Genomic DNA, 23,206 nt, shown 5'->3' with positions numbered 1-23,206 from the left:
TGGTGCTAAAACCACAGGAATGCTTGTTGTTTTATTAGTGTCAGGATTTTAAAAACAAACTAGTTTACTCAAGTGTTTAGTCTCAATTTGCAGATCTCATTTGTATTGTTTTATTTGACTTAGGAAAATCATGGTAATGACTTCTTATTGCAGTTCTACAAGCCCCTGAATCACAAAGAAATACAAACGGTTGTCCCTGAACATAAAGAGTTATTTCTGGCTTTTCCATAAGACAAACTTCATTGAGATCTAAAAATTCATCAGTAATTGGTTGAATTTCTAGTTCAGATTCATCTTTTAACTTGTCATTACTTCTACCATCTAGTCAATCTGCTTTCTTCCTTTCAGGACAATCTCTCTCTCCCAATGATCTCCCTGTCTACAAATCCAACATCCATCATCAACCTGCTCTGACCCTCTGTTGCTCCTCCTTCCACTTTCGGCTTCTCCCATCAGGGGTCGCCACAGCGAACAAGTTGCATGGGAAATTTGGCAATGTTTTATGCCGGATGCCCTTCCTGATGCAACCTTCTCAAACTGGGCTTGGAACCGGCACAGAGGTAGAGAAGGGAACAGGGAGCAGCCCGGAGTCGAACCCTGGTTTCGCGGATGGAAGGTGCTGCAAACCAGCACGAGCTAAACCAGCTCCCCTCTGACCCTCTGTTGCTACTTCCTCTAAACCAGGGGTGGCGAACAAGTTTGACACCAAGAGCCGAATTTTTTCACTGTGAGAGTCAAAGAGCCACACTACACACTGACCTGCCAAGACGCACACAACACACACACACGCAATTAAAGCCGTATTATTGTCCACAACACACTCCTCTCCCTACAACAGAACAGCAGTATTGTACTTGTGTTTATTTCAAGGAAAGAGTCCACCTTCAATACACACATCAATGCAGCTTAACCAGAGTTAACACAGAGACTACCCTAGAGGTCAGATACCCCCTCCACACACACAGGCACCTCTCTCTCATTTCATACACACACTCTCTCTCTCTCTTCATCTCACTCTTTTCTCTGCCTCTCTCTGACACACAACTACTCAGTGACGGGCAGTAAGGTTGATGCTGGTGAGAATGTGACTCCTCTGAAATCAGATTTATGATGATAAAACTGAATATTTCATCGTTTATCCAACAGCATTTAACTGGTAATTCTTTGTGTCTCAACATTCCTCTTTCAATGATACTTACACCAACAAATACACAAACATCTGGACAGAGCATCCTTCTGGTGTCTGAGTCATTCATATTCACAATAAACACATTAAATACATTACATTTCAGTTGTGTGCAACTTAAATTAATTTAGACCTTCATTAGAATATCTTGCTTTTATATGTTTTTTTTATTCAAAATTGTATGACTGACATTTGAATCAAAAGCAAATAATTTATTAAATATTAATACATTGCAATGAATCAGTTTAGACTAAGCAGTAATATTCCAACAAGTGATAAATTATAATCTAACTGACTGTGTCATTCACGTCCTCTCCTTCCTGCTCACGTCAGGAACCCGGTAACTTCGATACACACTCATTCAGCCAAACGACATGAAACTAAATTCTGCTAACAGCTACCTGGCTCATGGTTTTACACTGAAAATGCCCCCCTTCCCATGAGTCTTGGGGGCTGAAGTCGGGGCTAAGCCCCAGGCCAGTTGTAGCCTCTCTGATCAGCTCCTTTACGTGAGTGTCGGTCAGAACGGACCGATGTCTGTTCTCTAAATTATAACAGGGTCTTCTTTCAAAGAGATTTCTGCTCATTTATCTCCGGTTCTCTCCCTGCCTCATAAGTGACCAGCAGGGATCTCAGGGAGTCAGTCTCTGCATTAAAGGATCCATGAGAAAAGGGATCTGCGGTCGTTTCCGTCCAGTTGCGCAAGCAGTGTCACGTTCTGCGCTTCATTCATTCTGATTGCAGCTTTCTGCTGTGAGCTCCACAAAGAAGGAAAGTGGGATGATTGCCATTTTGAATGTGCACTTTGAAAAGCTTCAACTTGTTAATAAAAGAGACAATTTGTGTCAGATCAGGAAGTTTTTCATTTTCTCCGGGATACGTTTTGTTCTTTTCTGCCATGACCATGTTACTGCTCCCAAAAGCTCATATTAATGAACATCGTGACGCTATTCTGTTCAGTAAAAAGTAAGAATCTTCCCGTTCTTCCAGAAACATCCTGTGTTTATCTGTATACTCTGAATTTCACCATTTTGACCATGAGTGTAACGGTCTGCACGCACATCAATCTTTGTCTATGTGTTCCGGCAGTGGGCGTAACCCGCGCAAATGATTGGCGGTCACGTATGTGTCGGGAGCAGAATCAAACACACACACACACGCTGCCAAATTACTTGTATTATTAATTATTTATTTTTAATACCCTCTGATGGTTTGAGTGTGGTTTAAGAGGGAAAAAATTAAGAAATGAGGCACAGGATATGGAAAATATGACGAGACGCAAAGAGCCGCACGCTCATTCGCCAAGAGCCGCATGCGGCTCGAGAGCCGCGTGTTCGCCACCCCTGGCCTAAACCTTCCTCTAAAACTTCCTTTTCCACAACTTCTTCCTCTGTTCACATTCCTTCCAAAAAACACATCACTACTTTCCTCCTGCCAAAATGTATCTGCACTTTGATTCCTGAATTTCTTTTTATTCACCATCACCTTTTCTGCATGAACAGCAAAATTCATAAACTGTTGTAGCGCTCCTGTAGGCAGATCTATGTAAAGTGTCCTTATCTAGTCTGCAATCTCTGGTTTCATAGCTTGCAGTAAAGCTTGTTTCAGCTACTGTCTATAGGGACTTTCATCATTATCATTATCTCTGAGTCCACTATTAGCTTTAAAACTTCTTCAAATCTGACTCTAAAATCAAACACTAACCCTCCATCTTTTTGCGTAGTTTGACCAATCTTTCCATAATCAGGTCTCATTGGAAAGGCTTCTCTAATTCTTTGTCCTTAAAGTGTTAGACTTTGAATTAACACTTAGATTGTTATGCGGAAGAGGTCTGGGTGGATCGTCATCATTCATAGGATTCCTTTACTTTTGCCCAGTCTTCATAGCAGTCATACATGCTTGCTGACATTTAATGCCATTCAGATGATAAGCTCTCTGAACTTCCATCATCTGCCCGTGAAAATCCTGTGGATTTTCCCTGTAAGGGGGATAACTACCCTCACTGCCTTCCTAACATCCTCTAATGTCCAGGTGCTAAACAAAAGAAGTGTAGGCCTCTGGCCATCTTCTCCAGCTCTAGGATTGGGCACTTCAATGATGATTCTTCCAAACCAACCCCCATAATTTTACTCCATTCAAGTTTTTTCCCTTTTCCTCCTAACATTATTTTTCCTTTTTCTGGTTTATTTAAATCAGTCACTGGTGGGTAAAAACCCGTCAACAGAGGAGCATTTGTCCCCTGGTAGGGAGGAGGTGAGAAATCAGCTGGTTTCTGCTCTCCCCCCCTTTCATCCTGCTCCTGCTCGGTCTGCAGCCCGCTGCAGCCTGCTTTTGCAGGGGTCTGAGTCTCACAACTGATTTATCCTCCTCTTTTTTAGGAATCAGACATGTTTCTCTAGTTTTACTTTTCTGAATGCCATTCTTTATTTTTCGTTGCTTCATTTAAGCACAGTTTTGCACAAATTAATTCTTCACTATTTTTTTTGTTTCTTTTTTATTTATTTTTTAATTTGTAACCTTTTAACTAATTCAGTACATGCCCCTTAAAATTGTAGTTTTTATCCCATTTTCTCAAGAATGTAGTAGAATCTGGACGAACCCTTTACATATGTTTTTAATCTCATTTTAATTCAACCTTTCTATTTGAATTCCCCCAATTTTTTATTTTTATTTTATTTACGTTAGTCACAGAGTGTGATCAGAACCAACAGAGAATGTCTCTCAGGACCGAATTTCACTCCCCGTGCTTCTAGGTCAGACCTATTATCTGATCCGGTCACACGTTTAGGGTCCTCCCAGGAGCAAAACCCGTTTTAGACTCTGGGTTCTTTTCACCTAAAGCCTAATGAGAAGAAATCTTGTTCTACTTCAACAAGCAGCCTTGTGTTAACACCGCAAGGTTTCCAGCTGCTCACTGCTTCGAACAAGTTCACTATATTTACACATGCACTCACATTCACACCAAAAAAAAAAACTTTTTTATTTTACTTTTGTTGTTTTTCTAGGCCTTTTAGGGACTTGAACCCTCTTACGCGTTTTAGGCTGCAGGAATCGAACCTACACCTTTAGTCAGAATTCTGGACATTTTTGGGACTCCAAACCCACACGTGTTTTAGGCAACAGGACTTGAACCTGTCCCTCAGAATTCTGGGCCACTTCGGGGACTCGAACCCCTGAATAAGCGCTTCTTGTCGTTGTGGTCTGACTGGTTAACGAATGACGTCAATCTGGACCCAGGGATCAGACCAGTCGATTGGCCGGCGTAGAATTCACTACGACAGACTTTCGTCCGGAGACCTGGTCTCACGGGCTGTGCACAGACTTCAATCGGCATGGTCCTCCCCCAAGGACGCAGATATGTTGTCATCCGGCTCGAATGGACCAAAGAATGTCAGATAAATGCATCTAGACATTAAAGAAAAACACAATTATAAACAACAAACCAAGAATCAAGTTTCTCATGCACGAGGGAGAGGAGCAAGAGTGACAGAAAACGTCTACCACGCTTCTCTTCTCAAAGGTCTGCCTCTCCTCGTGCTGCTTTTATTAAGAACACAAGAAGGAGGTAACATTTTCAAGACAAAGAGAAAAAGTTCATTAGGGGGTGTCATACAATGACCCCTTTGGTGGATTCTAACTTCAAACAGTATCCCTTATCAGTTAAGGACAGTGTCGTAAACCCCTCATCCTGGGTGGGGGATGAGAAGCAGATGAACAAACACACAGAACTGTTTTCAGAAGAGGTAAAAAGGTCAATCTGAGTTAACATTTAAACATACATTTACACAAATACATTTAAGCAATGATAATAATAAAACAATTTCCTTCACAATACGTTAGCATGAAAAAGTTATAAAACATTGTTAATGTGTCATTTTGAAACAAAGAAAGTTGTAATTTGGTGATAGATTCTCTGATATCTTGGTGTTTTTGGAGGTTTCTGTTATGTCCTGAAATCTGAGAAGCTGAAATCTGCACCAATCTCGGGTATCTGACATTTTTTTCATACATCCTCTAAACAAAAGAGAAAAAAATTGGGTGAAAAAGGCTCTCAACGAAATTTGATTGATTCCCTAAAAGATTTGAACACAAAAAAAAGAGATCACCAAAGAAAACCTTTGCTGATGCCTTTAAAGTTTTTACCTTGAAAAAATATCACGAATAGCTTTAAACAATCCTCTGTTTCTTTAATCAAATTTGACTTCCTGATGGAAAAACATGATTACATTATAACAAGGAAGTCGATGCTTGAAATATCTTCTTTTATGTTCAAATCTTTTAACAGATTCTAAAACATTCATTCATTTTTTTTTCATTCATTTTCTGTACCGTTTTTCCCTTTCGGTGTCACAGGGCTGCTGGAGCCTATCCTGGCCACTTGTGGGCGAAGGCAGGGAATGCCCTGGACAGGTCGCCAGTCTGTCGCAGGGTAGAATGTCCACAAACACACATCCATTCACTCTCACAGTCATACCTATGGTCAATTTAGAGTTGCCAATCAACCTATGAAGCATGTTTTTGGATGGTGGGAGGAAGCCGGAGATCCCGGAGAGAACCCACGCATGCAAACTCCACACAGAAAGGTCCCCCACTGATGTTGTGTTTTCCATGTCCCCCAGCCGGGACTTGAACCAGGGGCCTTGCTGTGAGGCAAGAGCGCTAACAACTGCGCCACCGTGCAGCCAATTCTTAAACATCTTAACATAAACTCTTTTTTGAAAATGACTTTATAGAGTTAGATCGGGGTCAGCAACATGCGGCTCCGGAGCCACATCCGGCTCTTTCATCCCTGTGCTACGGCTCTATGGTGCCAATTTAGCGCCTAATGTATTCTGTCAACTGTCTGCTATGATGACGTATGTTGCGCTGTCTGTGTGAAAAATGGTGGAGGGGAGGGGGGCTTACATGCGACAAAGTGAATTTTGTCATGGTGCCTCTGTCAGTTCTCCTCCCCCTCCCTGCTCTGCTCTGCTCCTGACTCCACCAGCTGTGACTACTCACCTCATCAAGACTCTGCTCTTCTTAAGGAGACCCAGCTCCAGCATTCTTCGCCAGTTCGTTAACGCTGATGGTGCTTAGTCATCCTTAAAACTCACGTCTGGCTCCTTGCCTTGTTCTCTCGCTAACCTTGTTTTGTTGTTGCCTCAGGAACTTCATGCCACGAGAGTAACCGGAGTCAGACGCTACCTCCAGCAGCTACCCTCCTGAATCCTCACAGGAAACCACTCCTTCATGATCTGCAGCCTTGCCACTCGCCAAGAACTCCAGTCAAGCCGCTCGCCAAGAACTCCAGTCACGCCACCCGCCAAGATCTCCAGCCATGCCACGAATCCCTTACCACATCTGGACCTCCGGCCTCGCCTCGCTTGTAGCTCTGTCAGAGCCTCCAGCCACACCAACTCCCAAGAACCTCATCTGATCAGAAATAAATCTTTATTACTCACCTAACCACTTACCTTTCTCCTCCTTCCGGGTTACAGCATCTGGGTCGGTCTCGTTTTCGGATCATGACAGAATTTGTTTCCATGATCTCACTCATCAAACACCTCTGGGTGTTTGACTGACGAAAAAGTCATTCAAGGTTGTGTAAAATAGAAAAAAAATCAAAGGAAACATAACTCTCATAAATGATTAAATAAATATCCTGACAGCATTTTTAATCAATACAAGTATTGCCAAATGAACTATCGCGATATATCGGCAAAATGATTTTTTCTAACATCCCTAGTGTTGCAGCTCCCTGTTTTAATTTCTGTGGGAAACTGATCCAAATGGCTCTTCGTTAGGTAAAGGTTGCAGACCCCTGAGTTAGAACAACACAAATGACAAAATGTTAAGATTTCACTTGATTTTGAAAGAAAAATTGACAGCTCTGGTTTTATTTCTATAAAGATAACTATCAGCTGTATACATGAGGGAATATGAGGGAAATCGTTGTCATTTTGTTAAATCACATAAGTCAGATGTACACTGTTTATGTATAGTTGTGGCATTTTTAAAACCACAAATGCATTTCAGTCAAAAAACGTACTTGAATTTGTGACTCATAAGCATTTCTGCCCTTTTTCACACTCTGATAATTTTTGAGTAGAAGGCAGACGTTCCAGTTCCATATTTGCCTGCATTATTAAAAAGCAAAGAAAAATCATGGAAATGTGGTGGAAAGGAAGAACCTCAAAGTCCAGTGGAAAAGAAAAAAGATAAAAAGTGTCAATAGAAAATAAGTACAAAGATCAGCACGAAACAGGAATGCAATTAAAGTACAAACTCACGCGTCTCTTATTCTTTGGTGATAATTTGCGTAGTAATGATTTGCAACCATAAATTCAACTGGAACATTTTCCTGCTGTGTGCTGTTTTTTCCCATGTGATTTTGAAAGAAACTGAGAGAAGCAAAGATACGTTTTGAATATACGGTTGACATTTGAATTTTCTGTTAGGCCAACACGCAAAATGTTCTTTTTATAGACAATCTGCTCTCACAAAGTTGATGTTGTTTATTTTAATAATGTAAAGTTACTAGAATTTAGATGACAAAAATCCCCCTCCAATTTCTTTAACCCTTGTGCTATCCTAGGCACTTGGGAGTTGGGTCATCTAGACCCACCAGACAGTGCTCTGAACCTTTTTTCTTCAATGATTTGTGATCTTCACTGGTGTCCATGGATTACATGAAATCTTTCCACCTTTATCCACCTTTGTCATGGTAGGGAGAACACGTCAATGTAAAGATCGGGTCATCTGAACCCCATAGGATAGTACAAGGGTTAAAAGAAATTGTCCATAAGTACAGACAGCACAATTTGTCTGTGCTAATGTGTTTTATTGATGGTTCAAAGGCATTTGACAGAGTTAATCTCACCAAACTATTTTTAAAGAGGATCAAACCAAGGCTAATTGTAAAAATACTATCATCCTGGTACACTCAGGTCAGATGGGGACCAAGTGTTTCATCATCCTTAGGTGTGAGCAATGGGGTGAGGCAGGAAGGCATATTGTCCCCAGTCTTCTCCACTTTCTATGTCAATGATTTGCCAAACAAATTGAATGCATGCAATACCGGATGTTAGTGGTTTTTACTCCCAGCAGCACCAGTTTGCAACAGCTTTTAAATGTCTGTTACAGTTATGGTCTTAAAACTAATTTTTATATCATAAGACTACTAAGAATGCTCTGCTTATTGTTGGAGCTAAGGCTGATGTGCAATACTGAGCTTGTTGTCTGTCTTAAACTTTAATATCTTGGTCGTGTTATTAATGACAATATGACTGATGATGACAACATCTTCAGACAATGTTCTCTACTGTTTGCTGCCATCAAACACTCTTGCTTTATTCATGTCCCGATCTGTTTGTGTGAATAAGGGCAAAGCAGACACTTTTCTCAACAGGAGCAGATAATTGGAGGGACATGTCACCTGGACATGAAGCAGCTGTGACCCAGACTAAAATGTGTTTCCTGAACTGTCTTCACATAATTTAGATTTAACCCTTGTGCTATCCTAGGCACTTTAACATTGGGAGTTGGGTCATCTAGACCCACTAGACAGTGCTCTGAACCTTTTTTCTTCAGTGATTTGTGATCTTCACTGGTGTCCATGGATTACATGAAATCTTTCCACCTTGATCCACCTTTATCATGGTAGGGAGAACACGTCAATGGAAGGGTGGGGTCATAGGATAGCACAAGGTTTATACATGCCACACCTGTGGATTGACCACGGCATATAGCATGCAAACGTTACAAGTTCCTTTTGAGTCTGTAATAAAATGATTCTGTTTTATTCTTCTTATGTCATGTTACTTTCATACTTTGCTTTAAGGTTCCTGTAGTTTTTGTTTTTCAGTAGTGTTTCTGGTCATGTTCTGTCCTGTCAGTCAAACCAGGTTCATGTTAATCATCCACAGCTGTCTTCATTTCTGTTCATTGTTAAATAAGTGTCTGGTTTTTAGTTCTACATTGTCAAGTCATCTACTTTATCCCTTGTTTTATCCACAGTTTTTGTCCGGCTTAATTTTATTCAATAAATGTTTATGTTTCTACCTCTAAGTCCAGTTTCCTGCATTTTGGCTCCTGCAACTCCAGTTCCTGACAGCTGTATCCAGTGTGACTCTGGTTCTATGTTGGAATTCACTCAATTCTCTTTTGCATCTCATCCTCCAAACACAGGCCTTTGTTGTGATTGGCTTGATCTTAATGCCAAAAATTGTGAAAGTGAATGATATAAAAACTTAAAGAAGATAAATCTAATTAGAAAATATTACATTAAACAGAGAAATTTAGTTTCAGACCTGTAGTAAGTAAGCTTTGAGTTCACCTTAAACACAGTTCATGTCTTTTGAAAATTCCCCCGGTGTTTTATTTTGTACTTAGTACATAACTTCCTGTCCCTGCACCATCTGCTCTGTGATGAACCGATGCACTGTGCTCAGACGTCTGGCATAGAGACGGGCTCCTTGAAAAATATGGAATGTTTTTCTGAAATATGACCCATATATATGCTCTTGAATCAGTTAGACCAGAACTCTCAGGTTCAAGCTGCTTCTCTGCCACATCTCAGTTCTCTGTGAGGCAGCAGTCTATCTCTCTCTCTCTCTCTCTTACAATACAATGGGTACGATAGAATACCAGGGTTTTGCACCGATGTCTTTTTTCTGTATCTCTAACAGGAGTTTATTAATGTTAATACTAATAAAAGGAGGAAACTAGGGCTCTTTGTGTGCATGTCCCTGGCCTCAGGTGTTGATTTGTGTAGACTACAGGCTTCTTTTATTTGTGTCAATGAAAGGTCAAGTTTAAGCAAATCTCTGGTAGAGTAGACTGAGCTGCTGGGATTGCATAGACATGGTTTGAGTGGAAACGGATGTTACAGCTCCTGGACCATTCTGTGTATTTGTTTTGTGGTCTGAATGTCTGTGTGTATTTGTTTTGCGGTCATTGCAGAACCGAATGAGGGCTTCATATTCCAGCTCATCCAATCAGCAGGCTAGGAGGAAGGTTTTCAAATCTCCCAGAAACACAGATATTTGTAAGTGTTATGATGTTTTTTTTTACAGAGTTGACATCTGTCTCTGCAGCTTTTAGGTTTACATTGCATTTTAATCATGCATGTTTATTAATTAAGTAGTTTGCCATCACTCAGTGGGTGGAGTGTCCCTACCCCAGGTGGAGGAGTGTAACCCTTGTGCTCTCCTAGGCACTTTAACATTGGGAGTTGGGTCATTTAGACCCACTAAACAGTGCTCTGAACCTTTTTTCTTCAATGATTTGTGATCTTCACTGGTGTCCATGGATTACATGAAATCTTTCCACCTTTATCCACCTTTGTCATGGTAGGGAGAACACGTCCATGTAAGGGTGGGGTCATAGGATAGCACAAGGGTTAAATATCTTGGGGTCTTGTTCACCAGTGAGGGAAGACTGGAGCGTGAGATTGACAGGCGGTTTGGATCAGCGTCCGTAGTTATGCGGTCACTGTACCGGTCTGTTGTGGTGAAGAGAGAACTGAGCTAAAAAGCAAAGCTCTCAATTTACCGGTCAATCTTCGGTCCAATACTCACCTATGGTCTGAGCTCTGGGTCATGACCGAAAGAACGAGGTCCAGAATATGAAATAAGCTTCCTCTGTAGGGTGGCTGGGTGCTCCCTTAGAGATAGGGGGAGAAGCTCGGTCACCCACAGAGAGGTCGGAGTAGAACCGCTTCTCCTCCACATCAAAAGGAGTCAGTTGAGGTGGCTCAGGCGTCTAGTCCGGATGCCCCCTGGACGCCTCCCTGGAGACGTGTTCCGGGCATGTCCCACTGGACGGAGGCCCCGGGGAAGACCCAGGACACGTTGGAGAGACTACGTCGCTCGGCTGGCCTGGGAACGGCTCGGGGTCCCTCCAGAGGAACTGGAGGAAGTGGCCTGGGTGAGGGAAGTCTAGGCATCTCTGCTTAGACTGCTGCCCCCGCGACCCGGATTAGCAGAGAAAGATGGATGGATGGATGGATTGATGGATGGATGGATGTTTATCATTACTTTTCTTATATAAAACACTAAGCTTTTAATATTGTTCCTCTTGCTTTTTCATATTTATGTTGTACTTTTGTCCTTGTACAATGTTTTTTTTATTCTCCAATTCTCATTTATGTTTTTGTGGAATTTTTTTGTTAATTTCACAAAGATTTTATGGAGACAAATTTGCCACCTATCCAGGAACTACAGATGAAACATAGCCGTTAGGCTGACCGTAGAACATCTATACTTTTTAATATGTAACAAAAATTTATCAGTGTTCTTCAAATTTACAAAGGACGCTCATTGGATTGGGCTTTTGTTGCTGGAAGAGCGGCCTCTCCACCAAACTAACACCTCTTCCAGCAGATCTGGGAAAACAGGGAGTTGATGTTTTGCCGCCTTCGTGGCCTGGGGCAATTACTTTCCCTCATGACGAGACCTAACAGACTGTCAGAATGGAACAAAAAGTCAGGATGCAGTGTGCCTGCAGACAACTTGCATGTCCTTACTCAAGGCGAGAGAGGCTGTTGTGCTCTTGGCCTAGCTCACTGGGGCAGACAATGCTTGAGGCTTTGCAGCCTTTGCCAAGGTCTGGAAAGTTCAGGTCAGATATTCTCTTTAGATATGAGAAGATCCTGTGGAGGTCTTGTGCTCTGTTGGAGCCACAAGTAAGGTTCCACTCCAGACAGCTTGCAGTGCTGATCAATGTCAGAGACTCTTCACAGAGACCATACCTGCAGGCACCGGGGGCCTCTGTTGCAAGTCCAGCATGTTCCAACTCAAGGCAACTGGAAAGTACTTGGTAAATGTCTCACTCAAAATTGTGTTGCCACAATCACTGATCAGAAGACATGAAAGGAATCTCACAACCCCTCAGCACCTGTAACTCTAGTCTGTGTGTAAATGTGGTTTTGTCTGTGTGTATCAGGCGATTGGTGTGATTTAAAGGTTTGTGTAGTTAGCTTTTAGCTGCTGTAATTTTTAATTTGTTGGTGTGTAAATTACATTATGTGTTTGTACATTTTTGATTGTACATGTGAATACACCAGGTAGGGACTCACAGGTACCTACAAAATGTATTGTATGAGATACCTAAATGAAGAACTACGTCCACACAAATCCCACGAGTTCATTTTCTCTCCATAAGGCATCGTCATCCAGTCAGTAAGCAGAACTAGAGCCCAGCAACGGAGCAGGGCGACCACAGTCTGTGAACAGCTCAGCTCGCCACCAACCAATTTGAGATGTGCTTCAAAGAGAGAGGCGGCGTTGGAATGGCGTCACAGTGTGGCTACCTATAGAGAGCTGACACAAGTGTCACGTTCACCAGCCAATCAGGTTGGTGAGATAAGTGTTTCTGAGGAATACCCTGGAGGCCAACAAGAGACAACAAAACCAATGCTCAAGAGAACTACAGGATTTGGTTGAAGATTTATCAACTGATACAAAAAGTGATCACAGAGTTAACAGACTTTTTTAAAAAAAAGGTCATTACAACATTAGAAACAAAGACAAATTACTTTAATCATATAAACATCCAAATATATCTAAAAAGATCATAATAAATTACGACTAAATACATAGAAAAAAACATGTTCATTGTGGATGTTTCTGTCTATAGTTGACTCTTGTTAATTTTATTTTCATTTTGTACTTTGAAAATTTTATCATTTAATTTTCTGTTTTGTTAAAATCAGATCAATCCTGCATCAAAAAGACCCCAAATGAGCCCTAAATGAAACAAAATGTCTTTTTCTCAGCATCTGACATTTTATTTTTTACATAAATATGTTGTAAAATTCTTGATTATAGAAAACACAAAGTTTTCCAAATATTTTGAAGCTTTTAGTTGAACATGCAGGCAAGATACAAAACCCTTGATTTAAAAACTCATAACCAGTAGTTTGGGAATATAATTTAATGAATTATATATCCAATCAATATGCTTTTGAAATGAGTTTCTGAAATATAAACAGTAAAGAAGGACAAAAGTATTTTAAGACTAAAGATAAACATTAAAACATTCTTCATGCTAATTAGTCAGCCACTCTTTGGTTTGGCTTGACTGCCATCTAGGGGTGACGCTCAGAAAGTTTGATTAAAAATGTTGCATCTTGACTTGAAATTCACCTACACCATTCTACTTCCAAAGCACATCATTGGTTGTTTGTGTTCTTCAAAGGGATGCTAATGTTATAAATGCCCATGTTGTCTTCAGCTCAGGGATCTGCATCAGTTCCCTTCCCTTCATTTTAGTTTTTGGGTTCATGGAAGATCTTCTCAGTCAAAGATTTGTTTGAATGCAGGCTGTCTTTAGGTCACTAAGGTTTCACTTCCTGTTGCATTTAAGAATCAACCCCTTCTGATTCACGTTTAAGTGTTTTAATGCTCAGAGAAATGTTTAGGAAAGGAGCATTTTAGAACTAATTAAGGTCCAAGAATATCAAGTGCAACAACGGAAATTCATGGTGTTTTCTTCAGACCGAGGGTAAATAAAAACATTCTTTGACACTCAGTTGTCTCAGTGACTGCCTTCATTGTGTCGTCAGAGCACAGTTCTTCGTCTTCATCTTTATGCCGTTCCCAGGACAGTCATCCCCAGGATGCCGAGCAGGACCAGCACAGCTGGAAAGGGAAACACACGAGTCAGTGGTTAGTGAAATGAAAAGGAGCTGAATTGTTTATCTCTTTCCTGGCTCATTAAAACTACTGACAGCTGATTATTAGATATCAATTTCCCAACAATTCATGTCTCCACCTTACTGGAAAAAAACAGTGACATGAATGTCTTTTGTTTCCTCAACAATAAAGTTCCTGTTTTTTTTTTACCTCCCTCTCTGCCAACAGCACTTCTTGTAATGCTGGTCAGGTGGGTGGCTTGAGGTGGAGCATGACTAGTTTCTGGGAATCTCTAGCTTGTCAATATTTAACCTGAAGTGACACGTTCAATGTCATTGACGTCAGCAACAATTGCATCAGCAGAAAACGGCGAAGTACCATTATTGCGAATGCAGCTGATGTCCCTTGACTAAAATTACATTCAAAACAAGACGGCTCTGAGAATGGAAGCTGGATTTTCAGAGCATCACCCATCAAAAACAGTTAACTGTTAACTCAGAGACAGCGATGGTTGACTGTGATTGGAGTTTTTTGTCGTCTGGGGGCAGCTGTGGTTTTTTACCGTGGTAGGGCATCACAGAGGTGGCAGCTGACATGGTTGTGGTAGGTACGGTTGTGGTGTTAGCTGTAGTGTTAGCCGGATTATTCAGGTCCAGAGGTCCTCTGGAACTTAATTTCATAAAGTTCCCGATGACACCTGCAGAATAAAGTTGGGTAGTTCAGCATTGTTTTCAGTTTAATCAATAGAAATGTTTTCTGCTTTCAATGGCAACAGTGTTTGTTTTTATTTGTTCTTGATTACTTACCATCTGTTACCGATCCATTTCCAATCACAACAGTGAATGTGGAGTCCTGGGAGCTCCTGGTTGAGGTGGTGGCATTCAGGTTGGTAACATTGAAAACACATTGGATCTTACCGGCAGTCATGTTACCAGGAAACATTGCCATGCTCTGAAATTATTAGGCGAAGTAAACCATTAGCACAGAGGGATAAACACAAGTTTCTCGTTGAAAAAATGAAATAACAATTTGATACATTGTCAAAAAATAATTCAAACTTTAACCCCTCCCCAAATCCTTTTGGATGGCTATCTTTGTGATAGTCTCTGATTTTGTAGATGAGTTTTCTTTATGTTCATATTCCACCATAAGAATTATAAAAAAAGCACTCAGTTTTTCTTATCAATTTAATGTGCTTTGATTTTCTATTTTCTAAACCTGCTGAATGTCTTTCGGGGTCACGAGGATGCTGGAGCCTATACCTGCTACTTTTTGGCAGAAGGTGGGGAGACACCCCAGATGTTTTGGCAGTCTGTCATACGACCACACACTCATAATCACACCTACAGACAGTTTAGATTCTCCAATTGCCCCATGAAGACTGTTTTTGGAGTGTGGAGAAAAGCCACGCATGCACGAGGAGAACATGCTAACTCCACACAGTGCAAGAGCACTGACCACTACATCACTGCTCTCTTATTTTACTTTTTGTGGTTCAAATTTCCCCAGCAGAAACAATGTAAGGTTTAATGCAGGCCTCACCGTGCTTAGCTTGGTGAGCGTATTGTTTTCACCGCTGAGCAACATTGTGCTAAAGAAAGTCTCATTGTTGGTGTCGTTCCTGCCACAGATGTACAGCGTGGTGTTCCCCTAAGGAAAAAACAGAGGCAGTGGTTAAACATTGAGAGAATGTTGACTAGAAAATTCTCAAACTCTGGATTTAACTCCCTCCCCTAAAAGCAGATTTTTATTTTTTATTTTTGGTTTTGTGTCTTCTCTTATGGTTCATCTGCTCGTGCTTTTGTTGCATGATGGAGTCTTTGAACACAACCCTGGCTCTTTATTTAGTCCTGAACTAAACAGCCCATGATTCCTTACACAAATCTTTGTGAGCCCAAACCAACACATGTCTCCAGACTAATCATTTTGGAACACTATAGCGCTCAATAACAACATGCTTTAGAGTTATTCAGGGCTAAAGCTCCATCTGTAATGAGTGATGGGAGGGGTGTTGATGGTCATGTTCGGATTTCATGTTTCTGTTTTCTTGTAGTCCCGCCCACACCAGCTTTTTACTTCCAACCATCTCAGCTGTTTCTGCTATAGGTCATTGACCCTCAGCTGCTTTGTTCCTCTCTTTTGTTCCCCGCTTGGTTCCTCTGCTGTGAAGTTCTTCTTATGTTGATTTTGTAATCCTTTTGTCTTAATGTAGTTTAGCATGTTTAAATGTCATTTATTGTATGACCATTCCACCACAGTCTGCTGTGTTTGGATCCTCCAACAACCACCATCCCTGACCAGCTTAAAATGACGTCAAACCACATTTCTATGTTAAACCACTGAGGACAGAAACCCCTTTATATGTAGAGTGGGCATTATTGATAAAGTAATATTCATTTAAGTCACATTTTGGTCTTTTACTGTTTGGGGTGAATGTCTTTTTTGCCAAAAAAAAGTGTTTTTTGTTATTTTGAACTGTGAGCCGTTTCCTTTTGTTCTCGTGAATGCAGTCCCTGTGGAGGGATCAGAGCGGGAAATATGTAAATGTGGTTACCAGTGCACTCCGAATCAAACATGTTAAACCTCTGCGTTTGTTTTGGAGTAAGCAGGTTCCAGGTTTGCCTAAATCATACATATTTTTATCTTTGCTTTTCTTAAACAGATGTTATTTTCCATTTAACTGAATGCATTGACGCAATAGTACATAAAAAGACATGCTAGCGAGCTTGTTAGCTATGCTAGACCATCTAAAGGTAGAGCTCACTATGTTTGCATTAAAAATGTGAAATAGAGAGATTTGGGGAAATTCCGGTCATAACAATGAGGTGTTGTCTCAGTGTTTAATATGTGATTTCACGCAGACTCAATACATCACATATTAAGTCTATAAATATTCTCTGCTGTTTTATATTCACCAGCTGTGGGATTATGGGCCATCCTGTTTCTGTTGACCAAAGGCAGAGTCTACATAGAGGGTGATCGTATTTCAAAAGACATTTGTTCATTTGTGATCAAAGTTTTGTTTGCTTGAAACTGGTGTTTGCACTTGGAGTTAAATAAAATGCTGTCGTGGATGACTGCGGGAAGTTTCGCTAAAGGTGATGTCGCCTGACAGGAAAATCACCACGGAACCAGGCTGATCCTAAAATGAGTGGTTTGACTTGTTCTGGCATCTGAATGATCAACTTTGTGCTGGTCTGATTGGTTTGTGTGCCTTCACCTGTCCGGGTTTGAGCCCCAGAGCGATGTATCCCGAGGACATTCCACTGAGCTCGTTGTAGAGGTTGAAGCCATTTGGAGGATTTTGGGACGTGACTTTCAACGATCCAAAAAGACAGGTGCTGTTTCCCGCAGGGTCACAGTTATTGGGATCCGTGACACACACTTTGGACATCTCACAGGTTGTCCTGGTGAAGTTAAACTGCAGGAGACAGGAGTAAGGCATAGATGATTAGATGTTACTATCCTGATAGGAGATTGTGTTTTTCTTGTGCTTTGAGGGATCCGCTTCTGCACGGCTAAAACTGAGCCTTAAGAAAGACTCTTGCTTCAAGAAAAAGGGTCTCACTTTCTGTCTTCAACAACAATAATCGTATCAGGAAAGTTTATCAATTTCCAAACAATCTTGGTTTAAGAAAACATTTCTTGGTGACTAGAATTCTTTTCTGAAAATAAGAAAGCTGCAAATTTGTTTTATTTTTTAAGTGAATCTGCCAATGGGGTCAGAATTTTTGACTTATTTGTAAGAGGCCAGTTTTTTTATGAAGTTCAATATTTTGCCGTTACTGTAGAACGAGGAACAACGTAGACAAATACAGCCAACTGTGAAGAGCGTTTAAACCGCTGTGAAACGAGAGAAAAGTCACAGCTGACAAAAGACCTTTTCTAAAGCACTCTAGATTAAAAAGAAGAAAAGAGAATCATCATCTGTTGGCCTGACATTTTGAGACTGCATCAGTAAAAGAACAGATGTAAACAGCTTGAGTATCACAGAGGCTGATCTCTATGAATATCAAACCTGTTCACTCAAAACTCTGATGATACAGTAGTTACTTTGTTATAACTTTAAGATAAGAGTCTAAAAAATACAGTAACTTAACACCAACCTGTGCGTTGACATGTGGAGCCACAAGAAGGACCAGTGTGGAAATCAGCAGACTAATAGTTCTCTCCATTCCTGCCAAGATGCCACAGAAATATGGAAAACTATATTAGTAAATCTTTAGGTTTCTGCATTACCTAAGCTTTTCAAAAGCTGTCATTTTTTTCAAAACACAGTTAAACAAATGTGTTTATTTAGAATACTTTAAAAAAAAGGAAATCTTTTAAAGAGCCACCCTTTATGTTTTCCAGTAAAGCTTAAATGTTATTTTTATTTGATATTTTCTACATCAGATAATTTACTTTTTATGAGGTAAAAAATTCCCCCCCCCCCCTTGTGAGGAAAATGAGACTTACTGGCTTTAGTGAAGCTTCGGTGAGGTTGAAGAACAAATGTAGCCTCAGTTTGGTGGCGAGCGCTTCTTAGGAGTCCGTGGATGCTGTGGGCTGATGCTGGCTGAAGGGGCTTTATCAGCAGTCAGAAAAAGGGCGGGTTCTATGACACCCTCACCTGTCCAACTACCTGGATGGAAGGTATGTACTTCCTCCTTGACTTATTTAGACTCTCAACAGTTTTTGTGAAACGTGCCCTCATTACTCCATGATGGAAAACTTTCTCTGCATTCTTCTCTTTGCCCGAAACATTTAAAACCCAAATTAATTGACACATTTTGAGGTGGTGTTGACATAAACTGTGAATATTTTAAACACACCTTAGAAAAGAAGGTCGTTATAAATATGTATGAAGGCTGTTGGGGGTTGTTTCTCTTTGTTTTAGGTTGCAGTCTGGTTTTAACTGAGTCACACAATCCTGGCGTCAATAGTCACAGGGTCTACAGGAAAAACCTGATTGCCGTTGGGTACATTGCGCTCTTTGGATCCTGCATAATATTGCTATTGCCTCATTTCTTCATAATTATTGCATACATGTTTCTTTGCAGTTCTGCAGGACAAATGAATTGCTGTGAATTGTTTTCCTTTTCTAATCAATGACCCAAAAACAAACTCAGCCTGCAGAATCTCCCATCCAGCTCAAGGTGATGCTTCATGAGGATGAAGATGTTTTAATGACATTAAGGTGACATCAGCTAGTATACCGGTCCTGGTTTCTGGGGGTCTTCCTTTAGCTTTGATCACAGAAATACTCTTTGCCACTTTGTGTTTTCTTGTGCCAAGACCGCTAAATCAAAGTATTCTTTAATGATGTACAGAGTTTTTATTCTTCAGCTGCTTAAAGTGTCCCAGCGGCGAAGCGCTAAACCTCGGTGGATCGGGTCAGACTCATGTTATCTGTCAAAGCAAACAGGAGAAGTTTTATTTGAACCGGTTTGGTGTCACTCCTTCAGCGTCTTCACATAGTGTGTTTAAGCTCTGAGAGTTTAAACATGCCTAACACAAAAAACAAACAGTGGAAGTGACACTCTACCTGGAAAAGTTCATTAGAGGACTGCTTTTGCTAAGAGGCAGAGCCTTTCACTCAGAATGTGGAATCTTTTCAGAAGAAACATGCATGGACACTGAAATGTTGAGAAAAATGTTGTGGAAATCTTTCCATTTTCTAGCTAAAAAAGCATGTCTGATTGTAGCAAATTACCTCAGAGGATGAGAATGACAGGAATGAAACCGTGATCAAGTAGCTCTTGGAGTTTTTATTGGAAGGACTAACCTGTAATGATATCCAGAAACGCCTCAGTGACGCACGCAGGGTGACAGTCAATTCAGTTTTTTTCCTGCAGTATTTTAATGAGATTGAGCAAAGGTTATTCTTCACAGCCTAGAGGGGGCCTGGGTGTGTGTGGAGGTGACAAATATGCAGGTGGAGGACTTAACGACAAGATGTAAAACACAAAGCACTCTGGGAGTTTATCTCAAGACATTAGAGGGATTTCATATCTAAAGTGCCTAAACTTAGAAAAAATAAATAGATAAAAACACAGCAGAGAAATGAAATGACAATAGGCAAGGCAAGTTTATTCATATAGCACATTTCTTGTACAGAGACAATTCAAAGTGCTTTACATAAAAAAATTAAAAGAACAATTAAAAACAAATAGTAAAAATGTGATCATTAAAATAAAATTAAAAGATAGTAAACAAGATTTGAATTTAAAACAAGCATAGATAAACAGTGCGGACATAAACTTTTGAATACATATTAATTGAATGCAGCTGAGAACAGGTAAGTTTTTAACCCGGATTTAAGACAGTAAGTGTTTCAGCAGATCTGATGTTTTCTGGAAGTCTATTCCAGATCTGTGGAGCATAGAAAGTGAATGCAGCTTCTCCATGCTTAGTTCTGGCTCTAGGGACTGATAAAAGACCGGATCCAGAAGAGCGGAGAGGTCTGGCTGGTACATACTGGGTCAGGAGGTCAGCCATGTATTTTGGTGCTAAACCATTCAAAGCTTTATAAACCAGTAACAGAACTTTAAAGTCTATCCTCTGACAGACAGGTAGCCAGTGCAAAGACCTCAGAACTGGACACAGACAATAACAAAATAAAGCCAAAGTGGCGTTGTCTGACCCGCAGACACAAACCCTTAACCCCCTACCTGCCCTCTGTGGCTGAGCGGCTGCTTTCAGTCTTTCAATCTTCCCTTTCTGCCTCTGTCCAGAGCTGCACACCACAAACGCATGAAAAAACACCAGATTCAAGCTGAAACTTTCCTTTTGGAGGACTCCATTATTTTTTTTAATCAGTGTGTTTTAACTGTTTTAAAGTATTTATTTTCTAACTGAAATCATGAATGAATGTTTTCTGAAGATAATCAAGCATTAATAAGCATTTGGTTTTGAAACTTGTAAAGAATTTCTTGGATCAGATCTGGATTATGAAAACTATAGAATGAATTAAGAATAACAGTAGGGTACAGATTATATATAACATACATGTATACTATATATGTTCCCTTCCTGCAACTTTCCAAGCAATAAATTAAGCTCAGCATGTCTTTAGCCAATGATCAGTATATTTAATTAAGCAAATGTGACTTAACCGTGACTTTGTTTTTCTGTTTTTTTATATATGCGTTTCATCATTATTGTAATGAGTTTAATAAATCTGCGTGAATTCTTTATTACTTTGACCAGAATGCTGGACATCCATCAATCAGTCAATCAATCAATCAGTCAATCAATCAATCAGTCAATCAATCAATCAAAGTTTGCTTGATTGGGGCTCAGAAGAGTGTGTCCTGTATGGTGATTGGTTGATCCTGTTTTTCTCAGCAAAACACCTGCAGTCTTTCAATGGACCCGTCCTGACAATCCCTGTTGATGGTATGTTCCAAGCTACTGTTTGACATTCACCTAAAAGAGAATAAACTAGAAATCAAACCAAGTGTTGGTTTGGGGGTCAGGGGCCACGTTCGGAGAGGCTGACTGAGGAAGAGTCCGGCTTTATGCAGCGACGAGCACAAATCCTCTAAATTTTCTGTAACCATTGTGCTTTCCTAGGCACTTTACCATAGGGAGTTGGGTCATCTAGACCCACTAGACAGTGCTCTGAACCTTTTTTCTTCAATGGTTTGTGATCTTCACTGGTGTCCATGGATTACATGAAATCTTTCCACCTTTATCCACCTTTGTCATGGTAGGGAGAACACGTCAATGGAAGGGGGGGTCATCTAAGATAGCACAAGGGTTAAATTTAGACTTTACTAACAAAAAACAAACATATTTACAACAAACGTATTAATTTAGAAGATGAATTTTGGACTTTTAGAACTGGTACATAAAATGTCTGAACCTGGTCTTTAGTTCAATGGTAGAGTGAATTTTGGAGGTTTTGCTCCAACGTTTAGTTTTTCTCCTCCATAACATTTCATTCTGTGACCAGTTTTTAAATTAATAGCAGCATCCTAGACCTGGATTTCTAAACCAGTTTGTCGAGTAGAGTTTGAGCAGATTCCTGACTTTTCCAGTAAACCCTCCTTTGAAGATGACTCGCTTTGTGATGCTGTGACGTGCGGGAAGTTTGGCGTGCATGCGTTGTCACCCTGATGAGCATTTTTGTGGTTGATGCAGAAATCTAAAACCTGCAGGCGGATGAATCGGTGGATAAGATTTTGCTTCTGTCTAAAGTCACAAAAACGATTCACAAAGTTGTAGATCAAGTTTGAACAAACTCACGTAAGTTATGACGTAAAGCAGATAGTTTAGTGGCAGCTTTGGAGAGATGATTACAAAAAAAGCTTTGGTTGTTGGTTTTTTGGTCGACACTGAAACATGTTTATGAGATCAGTCAATGTTTGAATGCTAATACTATTGCGTACTTTTCATGTTGTATCAGCAGTCTGTGATTTAAAACTTTAAAAAACATTCAATTGTTTTGGTAAAGTTTGTATTTGTTAGGTTAACCCTTGTGCTATCTTAGATAACCCCCCCCCTTACATTGACGTGTTCTCCCTACCATGACAAAGGTGGATAAAGGTGGAAAGATTTCATGTAATCCATGGACACCAGTGAAGATCACAAATCATTGAAGAAAAAAGGTTCAGAGCACTGTCTAGTGGGTCTAGATGACCCAACTCCCAATGTTAAAGTGCCTAGGATAGAACAAGGGTTAAAAAAATTGGAGGGGAATTTTTGTCATCTAAATTCTAGTAACTTTACATTATTAAAATAAACAACATCAACTTTGTGAGAGCAGATTGTCTATAAAAAGAACATTTTGCGTGTTGGCCTAACAGAAAATTCAAATGTCAACCGTATATTCAAAACGTATCTTTGCTTCTCTCAGTTTCTTTCAAAATCACATGGGAAAAAACAGCACACAGCAGGAAAATGTTCCAGTTGAATTTATGGTTGCAAATCATTACTACGCAAATTATCACCAAAGAATAAGAGACGCGTGAGTTTGTACTTTAATTGCATTCCTGTTTCGTGCTGATCTTTGTACTTATTTTCTATTGACACTTTTTATCTCTTTTTTTTTCCACTGGACTTTCAGGTTCTTCCTTTCCACCACATTTCCATGATTTTTCTTTGCTTTTTAATAATGCAGGCAAATATGGAACTGGAACGTCTGCCTTCTACTCAAAAATTATCAGAGTGTGAAAAAGGGCAGAAATGCTTATGAGTCACAAATTCAAGTACGTTTTGTGACTGAAATGCATTTGTGGTTTTAAAAATGCCACAACTATACATAAACAGTGTACATCTGACTTATGTGATTTAACAAAATGACAACGATTTCCCTCATATTCCCTCATGTATACAGCTGATAGTTATCTTTATAGAAATATTTACAATACAAGTATTTTTCAATTCAACAGACTAAAGAAAAGAGTAAAAAACAGAG

The 23,206-nt window shown here is 40.2% G+C and overlaps 1 protein-coding gene across 1 annotated transcript; it reads right to left on the bottom strand.

Moving 5' to 3' along the window:
- Positions 1-12,600: 12,600 nt before the first annotated feature.
- Positions 12,601-18,389, bottom strand: LOC101167235 (putative ferric-chelate reductase 1). The gene is made up of 7 exons (XM_004078594.3): positions 18,262-18,389; positions 17,910-17,980; positions 17,024-17,224; positions 15,346-15,453; positions 14,610-14,754; positions 14,366-14,500; positions 12,601-13,809 (listed from the first exon to the last, which is right to left on the bottom strand). The coding sequence occupies exons 2-7, from the start codon at positions 17,976-17,978 to the stop codon at positions 13,757-13,759; spliced, it is 711 nt and encodes a 236-aa protein (XP_004078642.1). The 5' UTR covers positions 17,979-17,980; positions 18,262-18,389; the 3' UTR covers positions 12,601-13,756.
- Positions 18,390-23,206: the final 4,817 nt, after the last annotated feature.

Source organism: Oryzias latipes, chromosome 17 (genome assembly GCF_002234675.1).
Source record: "Oryzias latipes chromosome 17, ASM223467v1".
Lineage (NCBI taxonomy): Eukaryota > Metazoa > Chordata > Actinopteri > Beloniformes > Adrianichthyidae > Oryzias > Oryzias latipes.
Note: the sequence above shows the minus strand (reverse complement) of the source record. Positions and strands in the feature narration are given on the sequence as shown.

Coding starts and splice junctions, on each gene's coding strand:
- LOC101167235 (XM_004078594.3), bottom strand. CDS start 17,978: ATGGAGAGAACTATTAGTCTGCTGATTTCCACACTGGTCCTTCTTGTG. Junction 14,755..15,345: donor CGCTCACCAAGCTAAGCACG/GTGAGGCCTGCA, acceptor TAATAATTTCAG/AGCATGGCAATGTTTCCTGG. Junction 14,501..14,609: donor AAATGGATCGGTAACAGATG/GTAAGTAATCAA, acceptor TTTATTCTGCAG/GTGTCATCGGGAACTTTATG.